Source organism: Hippocampus zosterae, chromosome 16, assembly GCF_025434085.1.
Source record: "Hippocampus zosterae strain Florida chromosome 16, ASM2543408v3, whole genome shotgun sequence".
NCBI classification, from domain to species: domain Eukaryota; kingdom Metazoa; phylum Chordata; class Actinopteri; order Syngnathiformes; family Syngnathidae; genus Hippocampus; species Hippocampus zosterae.
In genome coordinates, this window is record NC_067466.1 from 9007777 (window position 1) to 9025259 (window position 17483).

The 17483-nt window shown below is 40.7% G+C and overlaps 1 protein-coding gene across 2 annotated transcripts; it reads right to left on the reverse strand.

The window, feature by feature from the left end:
* Positions 1-1915: 1915 nt before the first annotated feature.
* Positions 1916-11119, reverse strand: cnih2 (cornichon family AMPA receptor auxiliary protein 2). Of its 2 annotated transcripts, none has more exons than XM_052046425.1 (7): positions 10598-11119; positions 9841-9937; positions 7011-7079; positions 5726-5773; positions 4568-4680; positions 4326-4469; positions 1916-3475 (listed from the first exon to the last, which is right to left on the reverse strand). In XM_052046425.1, the coding sequence occupies exons 1-7, from the start codon at positions 10636-10638 to the stop codon at positions 3448-3450; spliced, it is 540 nt and encodes a 179-aa protein (XP_051902385.1). In that variant the 5' UTR covers positions 10639-11119; the 3' UTR covers positions 1916-3447. The 2 variants fall into 2 exon arrangements, with proteins under 2 accessions (XP_051902385.1, XP_051902386.1); XM_052046426.1 differs by having other exon boundaries at positions 9841-10107; positions 10598-11118.
* Positions 11120-17483: the final 6364 nt, after the last annotated feature.

Here is a 17483-nt window from a genome sequence, read left to right on the forward strand (position 1 = left end):
TTCCATGGCAACGTGCCTGTGAGAGCGCAGACGTAGGAAGAGAGGGGAACGGCGGCGTTGAGACTGCGATGGCGGTGTGGAGGGTGAAAAAGGAAGAGCCCGGGATGAGTGTGAAACGGTGTGAGCCATGGGAGAAACAAATGCATTTGGTATGTGTGCGTATGTATCCTGCGGTAAGACATCATACGAGCATTGTTGCAATGCTTTTATGGATATTTACTGTGCATTCAGAAATGCACAGACCTTGCAGTAATCTGAACATGTAGCATGTATTCACGAAATGCTGCCAGGCATATGAAAAGTGCAAATGAATTATATTTTTCAGTGTCTGACATAAAGCCTCGGAGGGAATGCCTAATACAATTTGGTTTCCATGGTGACAGTGGAGACTGATATGTCCTTTTTCAGTCGGAGGAAAATATCCGCTAGGTGCTTTGTTGCCACGTTGGTTTCTGTCGAATCACTTGTGAGACGGGAAGCATTTTTGGCACAGATATTTAGGGGAGACAAAAAAAAAAAACATTCCTGTAGCTTTTGCCAAAGTAGCAAAATAATAGGGAAGCACGTCAACATGAACCATTCTGAATTGTAAAATCAACCCCAAAAGTCACAAAATTACTGTGATTGGAAATTAAATATTAAATGAATGAATAAATCACACATTTATTCCAAGATTTAAAAAGGGGAAGTCAACAAAACAATTCTTGACTAGTTAATGTTCTATGTCACAATATTGTGACTAATAATGCATTTGTGGAATATAAACTAAGTTAAAAAATCCAGCTGATTTGAATCCATCTCAGGCCAGGCAGCCAGTTTGCTTTGTACTGTCAATTGCTGTCGACTGAAAATGATTGAGGTCATGACCTTCATGGATCACCTTTTTTCTGGGACATTATTTGTGAAATAAAGTAAAAACATTAAGCCTATATACTGTAATTCTATCATCAAACTGACTGTGCATAAAGGTTGCATCTAAAGATTATTTTAACTATGGATTCACCTGTCCAATTTTTTTCTCAATGAATCGTTGAATCAGATTTAAGCATTGACTTTCAGTGTTCATCTATGATTTCACATTGACAGTGCAGAAAAAGCAGAAACATAAATTGCTTTTGATTCTGTAGCTGGTTTGGTCCATCATGTGTCAAAAATAGGCAAAATGCTTAGCTGTGTTTTCCAAAGTAAAAGCAGATGTCTTACTGGGATAAATGACAGAGACAAAAATGGAGGACTCCAGTCTGATAATATTACTGTGGAGAGGCAGAAATTCCAAGATTTGGACAATTTCCTTTTCACGAGGACTTGAAACGATTATTCAATTATCAAAATTCAATTCATTTGATAATCAGTTAGCTCTCAATTAATTGATTAATTGTTGTGCCTCAACTACATTTACACGCCTCTGTAAAAACTGCAAGATATCGGAATTCTAAAGATGGGAGTGGGGGTGGGGGGGGGGATAAAAATGCACACATTTTTTTTCAGGATGGATTCATTTTATTCCAATACATATGAGAGAGGGGGAGATTCTGTAGCACGTTAATCTCTCTCAAAATCCATACCAACTCATGTTGACCTATAGGCTTGCTCCAGATGTCCACATTTCAAAAATCCACATTGCAATGCCACCAGAAGATCGCACACATTTCATATTAGTCTATAACAGCAGCAAAAAAAATGTTTTCTGACTCTCAAGTTTCTGTCACATGTAAACTGAATTGAAAGAAATATTCTCCAAGAGTCTCAACACCATCAAGGAAGTATGCAGTCATTCAAGAAGAAAATCAATTTAAAAAATCCAGTTATTGTTGTTCATGGTAACACAGCCAAAGTTTATTTGGATTATTTGCAAAAATTTAATTTATTCCATTGTCAGGCTTTAATCCTAGTATTGCTGTCTATTCAAAATGTGTTTTCTTTTCCATACACTTACTTCCACAAAATATGTTTTACACTGTGGTGTGAATGTTTACGTTGATTTTGATCATTGTTAAAATATGTTGACAGGCTGAAGTACTTGTGACACCTTTTCCTAAGTAGCAACACCAGACATGTGATCAGCACTTCTTCATCACACATTGATCCGCAGGGGCGGAAACATTTTTTTTATCAGGACCCTGAATTTCTGTACGCCTACTGCTTGACAAAATCACAATGGAATCATCACTTATCTACAAATAAGTCCACTCAACGACTACATGAGAACAAGAGCAGATGAGCAAAGGCTTGGTCATGAAGCAGAAATGAGTTCACGTGTCTGATTTTATTATCGAGATGGAATGGCTCTTTACATGTCTGATGTAATCATTATCACTGAGTCTTACTGTCACTTGTGGCTCACTCAGTTATTACACACACAAACACACACACACACACGCACACACACACACGTTGCCATCAAATCTAATAGATTGCTAGTTTGGAGTTTTTAATTGCTTGTCATACATGAAATGTCACTGTGCTAAAATAGCTAGCATTGATGCTAATGCATGAAGTTAAATGGAGATAAGGCGGTTTCTGCACACTAAAAAATAGACAAGATGTTGTTTTTCTTTTCTCTTTTTCTCTTTTGAAGAAAATTATTGTACCAAGATTTTTTTAAGAAGAAGAAGAAGAAAGTGAAAACCGAGACACGGCATGTCGCCTTAGCATTTACAGTCGGTGACAATGTACAGGATTTCTCAAGCCACATCGTTGCTTTTCACTTTACCTATGTTCTTTGGCACAATGCTTTTCATGCACAATCTTTTGGCATTGAATCTGTGAGCACATAACTGTGGAGGGGAAAGAAATGCGTCTAGCATTTAACGGGAACGATGTCCTTCCAGGTAAGAATACACTTCAAATTGAATTGCCTGTATAGAGACTTGAATCTTGCTTTTTATTTGTTATTCTCTCGGTTTGAAAATGACCGCGATGACCCTGGTAGCCAAGGCTTTCTCTACATCTTGATTGAAAGTATCTCTGCATGCAGCGATCTGTAATATCCCTGCTTCTCCATTTTACAATAAAATGTCTCCACACTACAGCAGAAACACAGTGGTTGGATAGTAGAGGCGTCTGTCAAAATATGGATAAATACCAAACACTTGCACATCCAGGTCAAAGATTTTGTGTTCCATCTTAAATGTTTAGAGAGTCACAGTGAGTTAAGAGACTAGATCATTAAGAGCAGCGTGGGATGACTCCAGCCCTTCAGATTCCTAGTTAAGCTTTTTTGTAATGAGGCGTAAAAGGCATCACAAGCACCTTTTCCATCACCCGCTTCACTACTTCCATCCACCACCCATTCCTTTGTCCATCTGTCTCACTGCAGTGTTTGTAAGAAAGTGGTCGAAATGGATCGGAGGCAACACCTTTACATTCACAATGGCACTCGGAAGAGCTGATCTCCTCGTTCTTTCTTTATCGATGCTTTTCTGTCGATCTCAGCATGAGAATCTTTTAGAAGCTCACCAGGGCATAGACCATGCTTGATCAATGAGTCGATCATGACAAAGATAAAGAAACACAAATGGACAGTTGATATATTTTTTTATATATAATGCAAGCCCTACAACACTGTAAGTAAATTTAAGGCTGCATTTACACTGTATGGCTCAAGTGGCACAATCAAGTGGCCATGTAGCCCTATTTGGAACGACATACATCAGCGGCATTAGCATTAGCATTAGCATAGCGAGCCTCATTCTATGGACCTGTTGCATCTCTTCCAACAATGCCGTACAAACTCCATTCTAAAATGTCAAATTGAAAACGTAGTCAACATGCCGATCACGGGAAGGTTTACGGCGGATCAGCGTGTTTTCTCTCAGTTATCTAGAGATCAAAGATCTCTGGTCATTGAAACTGGATGATTTGTGAATATTCCTGAAAATAATATACCGTATAAAACATTATGAGCGCAGTCACCAGAATAGCGGACATCGCTACCAAAGTAAGGGAACCTGTCTTCGATTTCCGATGGCCATACCGCTCATGAATATCGCGCTGGGAGCAATGTCTAAAAATACTCAAAGTTTGATCTTAACCAGGGCACTCTGAATCCAGAGACCTGTTTTCCAGTCCAACGTCACAGACATCATATATATGTATATATATGTCATACATAAGCAAGCATCAGGAGAACACGTAAACAAAGATTTGAAGCCATACTGGAAGGCAGATATACAATAATCACCGTTGCACCGTGCTGCTCTCGTGTAAATTTTCAGTTCCACAAAAAAAAAGTGGGATATCATTGACGAATCGGAATTGGATATTCAAACCTCCAGTATAAATACAGCCTTAGGTCATATACAGGTTTATAGAGTTAGACCTACCTGTAGAGATAATAGAAGAAAGAGACGAGATAAAAGCCCAGCTTACACCACGACTCCTTCTGACAATAATTAAGGATGTCGGCATTCATCACACTTACAGGATCATACATGACCTCGGACCCATCAGCTGGTCGATGGAAAAACCTGGGAAGAATATAAAGAGAAGTTTCTCTTAGAAACTGGAGCCTATGGATTTAAAAAAAAAAAACTCTTTGAAGGCATTTTGTTAGGGGATGGTGTACCTCCACAGATGGTAGAAGAGTAGTGGGATATTTAGGCCAAGTGTGACCCACTCTCCAGCACACATGAACATTAGGCAAAAAAGTCCATGGATAGAATATTCTGGTACCACCAACTAAAAACAGAACATACAGGGAATCCATTTCAGTCGTGTTGTAAGGAGTGTTACATTTAAAGGACCACATTTTTTTCATGTTTCATGGACTCTTATCGGTACCGCACGTTCTTCTCTATATGATTGGAGTGTATACCTTCGACTTCCAGTCAGAGTTTTCCATTACGGTGGGGGAGAATAATCATTTCGAGTTGAGTTTATTTAGCACCCTGACCTGCTCAATATGAAAGCGCCTGGAAATAAAATGTACTTCCTCTGATTTTTTTTAACGACAGAAATCCGATTGTTTCCGATGATGCTGACTTTCATTTTTGTTTGGTGTTCTGCGGCCTTTGTGGGAGCAAACAACAGCCTACCAACATTGATAACCATGAACTCATTCACTTCCAAAGACGTTTTTAAACGTCTTTTCAGACTTGGTCTAGAATTGTCCGGTACTGAATGAGGTAAAAAGCTCCACACTCAATAGAAGTGCGATTTTCCTACACTGTAGCTTTCATTTGCTCCTAAAGGGAGCATATTGACCTTGTTCACGCGCATTAATGTTGGATTCATTTTCAATGTAATTCACAATTGTGTGACATACATTTTGCAATACAGTGTTATACAACACATTTTTATTTAGAAAGCGCTTTCACAACAGCCCTAGCTTTAACAAAGCGCTTTACAGGACATTGAACATAGAAAAAACCCCAACAATAATAACAATGGAACAGATAATATCTATTCCTACGCAGGTATTTTTGTTCTTTACATTGTATAAGACCCCAAACAAAAGACATGTAGTGAAAATCAAAATGGCTTCCTCCGTTTGGCAGATGTGACAGATTTCATGGTTCTTGTCTGTAAAAAGGCGAAGAAAAATCCCAACATGAGAGTTCTGAATCAGTGTGTGGGTGTGGAGTGAAGCACTGAAGCTGGCTCCACGTGAAATGGAGAATGCGTCATGGGGCGCCCAGTAGAGGGGGAGACAAATGATGACCCCCCGTCCCCCTCCCAGATGTTGATATCGAGCAGTGGCAGGTGAAAAGCTGAAATTACTCACTCGGCGAAGAAGGTTGCAGATTCGCTCAATATTGAGAATCCTTTCCCTCTGTGGATCACAAACAAAGAAAAAAAACTGTAGTCTTCTTTCACATTTCTTACTTTTAATGCTAAACATACAGGCCCTTTTTTTAACCTTAAAAACATTCAAACACACTTGCATAATATATGAAAGTACAAATAATGACGCATCTTTTCTTTTTCTGCTGCTGAATCATACAAGCTGTGTCAGTCTCAATAGCTTGTAGTGACCACAATGTGGTGGCAATTGCTCGAAGAAGTCAAGTACCTAAAGCCAAACCAAGAGTTGTTTACCGAAGGTCCTATCAATCGTTCTCTGAAGGTGCATCCCTGCAGGACGTCGACAATATATGTTGGTCCAACTTTAATAAAGAAAAAGAACCGGATGCAGCACGAGAGTCCTTTCTTAAAAAGTTTCATCCGGTTATTGTCAGGCATGCACCAATCAGAAAATTAACAGTGAAGACGTGTGTGTCTGTGTGTGTGTGTGTGTGTGTGTGTGTGTGTGTGTGTGTGTGTGTGTGTGTGTATGTGTGCGCGCGCGCTTACGTGTGTGTGTGAGTGTGGCTGGCGCACCTCCACACTCCCACAGCCTGATTTCACAGTTTCCTCTCCCACTCCTCATCACTCTCACTTTGCAGCTTCACATTGTTGCTGGAACATTCTCGAAGAATCTCTCGGCTGATGCCAACTCGCAATAGTGTCAACTTAGCGGTCGTCATTGTTTTACGTCGTCAAAAGTCATGGATATGCTTTTAATCCATTTGCTTGGCGAGGAATTCCCAACTGGGACTCCGATTTGGAAAGTTCTGACTGACTGACTGAGATAAAACGTACACAATATCTGAACTTGTGATCCCGTCGTGTAAATAAAGGCCTCATTTTGCATCAGGTTTATAAATGTAGTGAGCCGATGAGCAAATGTTATTGTTGAAAGTTGACTCTGCATGCAAATAAGTCTTTGTTGTTTCAGTTGTGGCGGCTTGGTAGTCCAGTGTTTAGTGCGTCGACCTCACAGTGCAGTTCGATTCCAGTTCTACTCTTCCTGTGTGGAGTTTGCATGTTCTGCGTGGCTTTTCTCCGGGTACTCCGGTTTTCTCCCACATTCCAAAAACATGCGTGGCAGGTTAATGGCACACTCTAAATCGTACCTCGGTGTGAGTGTGAGCGTGGATGGTTGTTCGTCTGTGTGTGCTTGGACACTTCAAGGTAGATTTTTTTTTTCTTCTTTTTTGTCTGCACAAGTAACACAAGGCGTCTCTTACCGCTCTGGTGGGATTGCTCTGGTCGATGGGGTTTTTGAAGTCTGTGCGCAGTTCATCAAATGCAATAATCTGAAAGATAATACACGTGAATTTCTTGACATTTCTGTGCCTGTAGATTGCACTGCTGAACGCTTCCAGATGCTATCAGGTTGTTTTCATGCACTGGACATCGTGCTAACAGTTCATAAACAATAAGAAAGGCGTAACAATGTCGGGAGCCACTTTTCATTCCTACTGGAAGTTTAAATTGAAACCGACTGTTGCATTCATAAATCTGATGCAACAACTTAAATACTGAGCCCTGTTTATAGTTTCAGTTTCCGAAAGCATGATTTATTTTGCCACACTTAATGTCCCCCCCCTGAGGTGTTTTGCATGCATGAACAATCCAAATTCAAAATAATCAGAGAAATCTATTTGGCCATAACATTAGGTACAGATGCACAATCCATCAGGTCCAATATCAATATCAGGTTTACCATTACAAGGATTATGTTCATCTTTGATAAGGGTTAAGGACATCGCTCTATGTTTATTACTATAACTCATGGAAATCATGAATAGAAAATATTTCTCCAGAAGAGTGTGTGGCGCACAACCTAAAATTTACACCAAGCATTCCCGCGGCTTCCATGCTGTTTATTTTACTGCAAGTCTATATGACTCTCTCCACCGTTTTTTTTTTAAATTCCACATTTGTAAACAGATACAGTTTCCATAGCAACAGGGCAAACCCCGCCGTGGGTTGCATGGTTACTGATGCAGTGAGTAAGCCATCTGATTGGCTGACGGCCGAATTCAATAGAGATATTTTAGGTGGGGGGTGCTAGTGGTTGGTGGTCCAGGATCATCGTTTGATAAGCCTTTCAATCACACGGTTGAACGGCAAGCCAGACATCCGCTCCCCACCCGCCCCCTTGCTTTTCTCGCTCAGACACGCCGACTGACTAATATGTAGTCACACCATTCAGCCAGTCGGTACGTTAGTCATTTTGCAGCCTCAGATTTGTAGCAACTGTTTTGAAGTTCATATTATGTTCTCCTCTGGAGAAGCGACTGTTGTTGTGGAGCTTTGGTATTTGCAAGTCCCCTTCAGAAGCCTTTGCTGACGTCTGTGCAAATTTGACTGAAAAATGCTGCAGATTCATACCGGTCAGGCAATAAAGAGGAGTGCTTTGCTGACTCCCCGAATCCATTATGTGCGGTTTGCTGTGGCGTGAACGCACCTTGTTTGAGGAGCGGGTTTGTTGTCAACATACACGGCAACCGCAGGCCGCTCCGGTGAGAATTTAGTCAGATTTTGACTCTCAAAACTAAGCATCAGCCTCTCTATTCTTCTTTTTCTTAAATGTTTTTTTTTTACCCTGATTAGCCTGAGCAACACGGTCATAGGCTTAAATTAATACATTTAAGAATATACTGGCATCTCAAATGTGTTAAAATGTTATGTTTGGAACAATACACTGACATACCTGTCAACTTTTCGGAGTGCCAACCTGTATAAACTACCCCAAAAAATCCTTATAAAGAGCAAAAAATCCTGAGGACATAACAAAGCATTTTACATGTCAAAATAACGGCAGAACCCCCCCCCCCCCCCATGAAATGTTCAATTATATTTATTGTAGATCTCCATAATACAATGTCTGTTTAATGTCTAATCATCATTCTACTTAGTAGCATTACTGTGTTCAGAGTTGTATTCCTGCATTACTTTTTTGGAAAGTTGCCGGAAATGAAAGCCTTCGAGTAGACAAGCACCATTCTGGGCGAAAGCAAACAGAACTACCTGTCAGGGGAAGAAAAAAAACCCCGGACATTTTCAGAATCCGTATGATTTGTGCGATACGGCCATATACGTAAGATTCACTGCAAAATCCGTATGAACTATGGCTAAACCGTATGAGTTGACAAGTATGCACTGAGATCCTCCCAACCTAGAGAAGTTATGACGTTGATCCTGTAGATTAATTTAATTGTACAGTAAACCGTTTTCTAATACGGCCATGATGCCGTAACATGCTTTATTTCACAACAACAATTTCAAGACTGCTGCAGTATCATAACAAATGAATGCTACCCAATGAGATGTCTTGTTAGTCTATAATCTCCATAAAGTTAATATTTTCTATTTACCTGTATTATGATTCAAGCTTTTACGGTAAATCACAAATACTGGAGTGTGACATTTTATTCCCCGGTGATTAAATGGGATCTACTGTAATAGTGAAGAATGTATTGAAAGATTGTAAGGGGTTGTGCTGGCGATCATAAATAAAAAATATTTGCCCTTCGTGTTGATCTGCCGTGATTCTATTTCGAGGAAGCGTTACACTTTAAAATGATAGCAAAGCCTTGGAGATTGGACCTTTCCTATTCACGTCTGCGGGTTATCTGCAGTCTTATAGCGTGCAATGTACCGACGGAACTCGCACATTCGCTGGAAAAGTGGATACACGATCATCATTTCTTTGGCAGTCCACATTTCAGCACTTCAGAGACTTGCACTTGAATCAGAATCTCTTTCCATTCTGGTGTTTACCATTAACAAGACCAATATATCCCCTTGATGTTTTCCGCGGGGAATTTCAAAGCACCTGACACCTGTACAATTACTTTACACTGAGCCTATCTTGAGCTACAAAGTGACATAATTACATACGTTTATACCCGCTACGAGATCAACGGGACGGATGCACCTGATCACTTCTGGAGAAGGTGCCTCTGCTGTGTTGCTGTCACTATTGTGCAACGTGTGCGCGCGGGTGGATGTGTTTGTCTTGCCCGTGTGGGGACTCGGAGTGTGAATGCACTTAAGTGCTGTACTCACCTGCCAGATGACAAAGAAGATGAGGGCGGCGCACAAGACCAAGGTGAGCATGTAGCAGAAGGCCGCAAAGGTGAACGCCATGGCGGTGCCAGCCAGCCTGACGACGAGACGGGTTCGAGAGAGAGAAAGGGAAGTAAACCCCCTTTGCCTCACTCTGTCTGTGGTTCCCTTGCACCCTGCTTCTCTCAAGGCAGATGTCTTTTTTTCAGTTTGGCCCCCTCAGGCGCAACTCTGGATCATCCAGGGAGTTCAAACAATCATGTTCAGCTATAAAAGAGGAAGTTATAGTTTCAGTGCCTGCACTCATCCTCATTGAATTCAGATCACAATCTCGTTGGGAGTTTTGAGCAAATGGCTGCGTGTGTATTTATAACGTGCGACTATGAGTGAAACGACAACAGCAGAATTGTTTTTCTTCTCCAAGATGCTTATGGGCTTGTGGCACTGAATAACTTTCTTTTAGGCCTTTCAGTTCAACTGTTGCTTCGGAGCGGAGACAACCGGTGCAGCATTCTGCCCGATTGTTGACAGTGTTTACACAAGCAGTCTCTTCATGTTTCCCTTAAGTGTAAACAATGGAGAGAGTCCATCATGGAATCATTGCAAGCCGTACAGAAAGCATGAATTTAAGTTCTGCTGTTATTAGAACTCAATTGCTAATGATGTCAGCATCACACATTCCAGTAGATCATATGCAGTAGAAGACATGAAGTATGCACTGATATGTTGACTGGTTTCGGAACTGAGCGGAGAATACCTGAATCTGGTTGGTGACGTGTCTGCCACGGAGCAGAGCATTCCACTCGGTCCACGTCTTGCTCGATTTGGGTCGACAGCATGTCACAACTCTCTTCTCTCATCCCTAAACCATCTCCATTCATGAACCCTTCAAAAGAGGCTTGGCCGTCTGGTTAGATTCTTAAGAAAAACATGTCAATAAAAGGACGCATCTGTGCTCGTTTGGACTTCAAAAATACAAAAGTCAACATCGGGCGTCCAAAGTTAATTGGTCCTCCTCTTTGCTCTCCCTGTTCTCTCTTTCTTTAAGATCGATGATGGAAAACAAAACAAAAACAAAATAATAGTATCTTCATCTATTTTTTGAGTCTACTGCCCGTCTGTTTCCATCGCCGGGAGAAATGTATTTCTATCATGCTCAATATTGGAAGGATCAGCCAATCGCATCACCCCGTTTTCCCTGCTGCTCTTATTTCTCCTATCTCAACGCTCTGGGTCTCCTGCCTCTTGTGCCATCCCATCCCCTCCTCTCTCTCTCTCTCTCTCTCTCTCTCTCTCTCTCTCTCTCTCTCTGTCTCTCTCTCAACCATTTATACATTCCCATTATCGCTTGGTCCCCCAGAGAATGATGAGGGGGGCAGGGCAAGCCGAAAATGTTTTTTCCCCTTTTGTCTGCATCGCTATTGTACCCATTCAGCAATTATTGAAGCCACTCCGCACAGGCGTTTTTCATCTGTAATTCTTCTTATTTTCCAACCTCACATCCCAAAAGTCTCGGAGATGAATGATGGTGTCATTAAAGGCCCATCCCAACTTCATTACTTTGATTCTATTGTCTCACTATGACCATCTCCTGCTGCGATATGGTGATTTAAAAGCTAGAAATGAGTGGCAACTGGTAAGAGACTAGCAGCTCCTGGCAATCATTGCATAGTTCCGCCTTCTGTGGAATAACATAACACGATAGCCAACCAGCTGTATGCACTTGGTGCACCAAATCCTCAAAGGGTGAGGGTCTCACATTATATCACTCTGCATTGCAAGTATTTTTTACTCTGTTTAAAGCGAAAGGGCTCAAAATACACATACTCTGTAAAGGTCAAGTAGCGATGAGCTGTGTTGTACAACCTACCACAGTGTCGCATGTAAAAATACTGCGGAGTGTTTTTGTCATAGATTGTGTTTACATATCGTGTTATATGTATCTTATCCTCCAAAGGCCTTCGAGATCCCATCCCTGAATTTTTATGGTGGACAAAAAGCTCAATTCAAAAGTGCTGTAAATTTCTCTCAAACAAAATAACAAAAAGGTAAACATGCTACTCTGAATGAAAGTAAAAAAAAAAAGGTTCAAAGTAACTAAACACACACGAGGAAAAAGACTAAAACTGACTTGACATGACGGACACAGCGGACAAAAAAAAAAGAAAAAAGAAAAGATGACACCAAAATGAACCGATAAAAGCAATTGGTATGAAGAAATATCGATGTGTTGCCATGGCAATGTGTCTTGGCAATGGCACTGTCTAAAAAACTTCCCCACAATGAAATGGGACAAAGTGTAATTTGCAAGGGACCAGTCCAGGGTGTACCCAAAGACGGTTGGGAGAGGCTACAGTTACCCGTGACCCTGATGACGACTAGCGTCATAGAAAATGGATGCACGGATGGAGATCGGAGTCTGCGGTTTCAAACCTGTCAATTACAGCCACTATCTTGAACATGACATTGCGTTCCGCCCATCTAATCTCGCTTGAGCACCGAACTATTGTTGAGCTATATCAAAAGGCCGCAGTAATCAAACCGACAAAGAGTCATCGCTCTATTTATTCATGTATTCCTAAAACTCTCACAAGTGATGACTGGCGACTTCCCGGCTGCCCTGCAGAAATACTTTCCGGTTGACAAGAAAAGTGTTACTTGTCTTGACCGATATCCTGCCATCGATCTTAAAGAACACCTTCACAGATGAAACAGCTTTTTCATTCTAACCATTAGAAAGCTGATTATCCATAAATGGCTATAGTCTGCCCTCTAGCGGTCATAACTCGGTATTGGTAACCGGTATCGAAAATGTATGACTTGATGCTTTGTTTGAGCGCTTTATTTCTGAGAGACACTATGACGTAATTGTAATTAATAGAGCTTAGTCATGCATCTAAATTATGACAAATGATCAGAACCAGTGGCACTCATTCATTTTTGGGGCGAACAAGAATGACACCGGTCAACATTTTTTGTTGTTGTTGTAAATATTTAGAAAGAGATACTAGTAATCTTTTGTTGACTCATTTATCAAGCTGATTCTAAATTGGGCCTTTGTTTTTTTCCTTGCATTCAGATTTTCATAGTAATAATAAGATGAATAAAATTAAAATATATCAAATAATAATATACTGTACCGTACTTAAAAATCTTTAATTCAGGGTTAAGTTCAGCAACAGATTGATTTTTTTAACGTCATAGCTATTAATTACAACGCATGTTAATTTCGATAGCTTGAGGAAAAAAAACAAAGAACATATTGAAAAAGCTGATATGCACAACAACAACAAGATTTTTTTTTTTTTTAATGAGCGTCCAAAATACATTTAGGGACATATAAAAAAATAGCCAACTCTGATTCACATTTGCATTCGAACTGTGTGATCAAAGCCAGAATTGGACAACGCATTTCCTTGATTCAAGCAATAAGGCAGTGCAGTAAGACTACCTGCGGGTCGTTTTGGTTATTAATACTTAAATAGGGTTTCAATCTTATGTCAAAGAAAGACACGTCAAAACCCATTTGGATTTTCTCTACGTCCACTTTCATTTATCAGGGTGCAATGTGCTGCATTTATTTTTTGTGTAATGATGAAAAAAGTGCAGTCTGACACTGACGTTTAATCTTCTTGGAAAAGTTTGCGCCCAGGAATGTTCTAATTAGTTTGTTGTCGCAGATGAAGACTGACAGATATTAAATCAACCACAAGATGGCGACATCCTGGCTAGAAAAACAGCAACAGATGGTCACATTGGGTGTCTAACAGGGCTGATTAAAAATGACTCACCACCAGTTCAAAATTCCTGCTGTGGAATTTAATGCGCAACAGCTTTGGAGGTTGCTTTTATGACAATGCATACATTGAAAAACATCCATATTGCTAATCTGGAAAAGAATCTGCAGCGAGTTCTTCTGGACCGCTCCATCCTAAAGCCAGACAGAAACGCAATTAACCACAGCCACGTCGCTTCGGTGGGACTGAAAGAGTCGCTTTGTGAATTGAAAGACCAAGTGCGGCGGGATATTGCAGCGAGCAATGTACCCATCCTGAGGGAACTATACGATGTTGGAAGAATCATTTATATGCTCATACACAAAAAAAAGTCAATTAAACGTCTCATGACCTTTGGACCGCTTGCTCAATATGTTCTTTGCTCCTTCGGTGAGTACTTTAGCAATAAAAGGGAGTCTCAAATAAGTCCAGAGATATTACACTTGACTCATACATGTGACTTTCTATCATTGCAATATTTCATAATTTCTGATGATATATTCTTGTGTGCCCTTTGACTGATTCGCCCAAAATCAGATGGGATCAACTCCGAGTATGATGCGATTTCGTTGCCCACTCATGCACACCATAAAAATAAATATTTTAAAAAAACGACCTCCCTGATACAGATCTTGTAATGGATCAAATCAGATTGCGTCGGTCTAATTATTGTGAGTGCACTCTTATATCGTAATGACACACACACACAAAAAAATTGTGTGTCTGTCTCCCTGTGCTGTCAGCCCTTCATGGCAACAAGAACATGGCAGCTGCACAGTACTGGCAGCATATGCCCGAAGCGACACAGCAGACAATGAAATGAACAGCAACCAGCACTTGCACGCATGTGCCAAGAAAATAACTCAACTGGACCACAGCAATAAAAATGTCTCCCATGTATGGATGCATTGTGGCGCAAACATTACCATAGCAACAGAAACAAAGTCAGTAATGTTGCTGAAACGTGTCGTTTCATTTTGCGCTGAATGGACATCACCTTTGAAAATGAAAGTCAAGTGCAAATTTTAAACAGGTGAAATATTTGTGAAGTTTTCAGGGCAAATTTATTTCGGATGATGTCACATAAAGAATTTAGGTGGTGATGACAAATTAGTTTAGTACATCATCTCAAAGTCATTCAGCTCCAGTGACAAAACTCTCAAGGTGATGTCACAAAATTCAAAGCTAAGACGTCCGAGATGGTCGTCACGGAGACATCGATGACACAAGCTGTTGAGGACATCAAGCAAAGAAACGTAAATCCTGAATATCAAGATCGACTTACATTGGCAGATTAACGGTAAAGATTCATCACTTTCACCTCTGAAGCTGAATTTGTGTTCCTTGTTCCCTTCTTCTCATTTCAATTTGAATGTTCCCGACAGGAAAAAGAAACACAGTTTAAACCAGGTAATTTCTTTGTACTTGTGAAAAAGACAATTGTATATTTTGCAAATAAAATGAAGCACCAGTATGCAAACGCCTCGCCTGTTCATTAACCTGAGAGACGGCACGTCGTTATTTCAGAAAAGCATCTTCAGGTTTTGAAGATGTTTTCGCATTTAAGCATTTCGCGTCATGTTCAAACCACTTCGTAGTCGACCCCTCGCACCGATTTTATTTCTCCTCGACGTTTCCTTGACCATGAAATGAAACTCCCTCCAAATGAAAGCCATCCGTTCGACTGGCTACTTCGGCTATGTGCTGTTTGCAGATTACAATCCGAGTCCAAGATTGATTTTTGCCTAAAATATCTCGAAATAAGAACGTTAAGATAAAAGTGAAGTCCCGACTGTCAAAGTCATTTTTGAAGATTTCTAATTCTTTAGAACAGGACTGAGTATATTTCTCCCATCAGTTTTCAATACCACTTGTCCTGTTCAGGGTCACGGGGAGCTGGAGTCGATCTTCAGCTGACTTCGGACAAAGGCAGACTTCACCTTGGACTGGTCGCCAGTCAATCACGAGACATAAAGAGAACCGTACAACCCATTACACTTATTTAAGCTGCCATTGAATAACAGGCGAGTGAACAACGAACACAGTTGGCCATTTATCTGCTGCAGCCACGGAGATTACACAAAACTGCATTTAATTCTGTTTATTTTGAACATTGAGTGGCGATATTTTTGGCCTCTCATGTGTGCCAATGACAGAAAATAAAATTATGACATCTTAAGCCAAATATAGCCACAAATCTAAATTTCTTAATTTCCAATCCCTAAAAAATGTGAAAATAATTCAAATAATATTCAAACTTAACTTCATAATTGTCAGGTGTCCGGACAGAACAAAGATTCCACAATTGTAGACAAACATATATCTATTTATAAAAACGCAAGATTGACAAAAATACAACGAAAGACGTTGGTAGCAAAGAACCAGCAAAAGGCGAGAACAAACCAAAAATGCTTGCAAAAAGTGAGGAGCGAAAAACAAGGCAAGGCTATGAGGCAAAAATGTCAAGATCATCGAGAAAATTAAGCACTTGGGAGACAAGAGTCATGAGCAAGGCTAATAATCTGACAGCCATGGCTTTTTAAAGGCAGTTGGTACCAATGCCTGATGTGACAGGTCCGACTTATGGACCCTTACTTCCTAGCTGGAGACTGAACCCCCCCCGCCCCCCCCAAAAAAACAAGACAGGATCATGACAATCATAAATCGACCACCATGAATCCTCAATAAAAAGAAAGTGTTTCTCCGTGTTTCTGAGAACAACGCGAGGACATCTGGCCACTGGCCCATCCACGTCTGTATTTCTAGCAGTGGCAAAAGTCCCGTAGGTTGGCTTTGCTTAACTACTGTGTTGAACTCATGGTTGACCATTTTGAAAATGCTCTGCATGTAAATCAAATCAGTTCCTGTGACTGTCTTTGGCAGTGACAAGAATGGACAGAGGGCCAACACAGACTGGAAGATCTGGAGACAAAGCCAGATAGGAAGTCATCGTTGCTCGTGATCAAATCATGCTATTGCACTTAACAACAAGGCTCCTTTTTGACAGTTATTAAAAGGAACGGCTCACGGCGACCACTGAATGACAGATGCCAGATAATGAGCCCACGCTTCATGTTAAGGACTGTTGGCTGACTGATGTCTCCGATTCGTAACGGTTTATGATTTGCAAAGACTATGATGGCAGAGTTATCCGTTGAGTCATTTTCTTTAAAACTAGTCTTCATAAAATCGTCGAAGTGAGCGTGAGGCTATCGCAACTGATCTGAGGCGGGGTACACGTTGGGCTGTGCAACATATTGACAACCTAGCATTGCATGCACGCCTATGGACAATTTAACATACCTGTCAACCTCAGCTAATAGCTGCCCTTATAAATGCAAAACAACGGTTTATCGCACATGCGCACATCATGCTTTATCAATCCGACCGTACGCAGCGTTGAAAAAAAATATATACGATTGAGGATTAATTTTGCTGGTTTTGGTTTGCTGGTTTCAAAATGGTCTTTGAGCCCCAATGGTCTTTGTGAGATGGTTTGACAATTTTTTTTAATCCCCCATATAAAAGTTGTAATACGCCGTACGTGATTTGAAATGATTAAAAAAAAAGTATAAAATATGGGGAAAACGTACAAGTTAACAGGTAGGATTTAATCTTCCAAAACCAAAAGCATGTTTTTGGAACATAAGAGGAAGCCTGCGACGCACTTTCGTATTCCACCATTATCCTCTCAATTTGTAACTTTTGCGAATTTTGCAACGGATTTTACACAAATGATCTGGTACGGATATAACTTTGGGCGGCCCGCTAGTCCAGTGGTTAGCACTTCGGCTTCACAGTGCAGAGGTACCGGGTTCGATTCCAGCTCCGGCCTCCCTGTGTGGAGTTTGCATGTTCTCCCCGGGC

What these genes read in the sequence shown, in the direction of transcription:
- cnih2 (XM_052046425.1), bottom strand. Translation starts at nt 10,638, where the DNA reads ATGCTCTGCTCCGTGGCAGACACGTCACCAACCAGATTCAG. An exon ending in TCTGCAACCTTCTTCGCCGA is followed by an intron (nt 4,681 to 5,725) that starts GTGAGTAATTTC and finishes TTCTGTTTTTAG; the next exon opens with TTGGTGGTACCAGAATATTC. An exon ending in TTCTTCTATTATCTCTACAG is followed by an intron (nt 3,476 to 4,325) that starts GTAGGTCTAACT and finishes TCATTGATCAAG; the next exon opens with CATGGTCTATGCCCTGGTGA.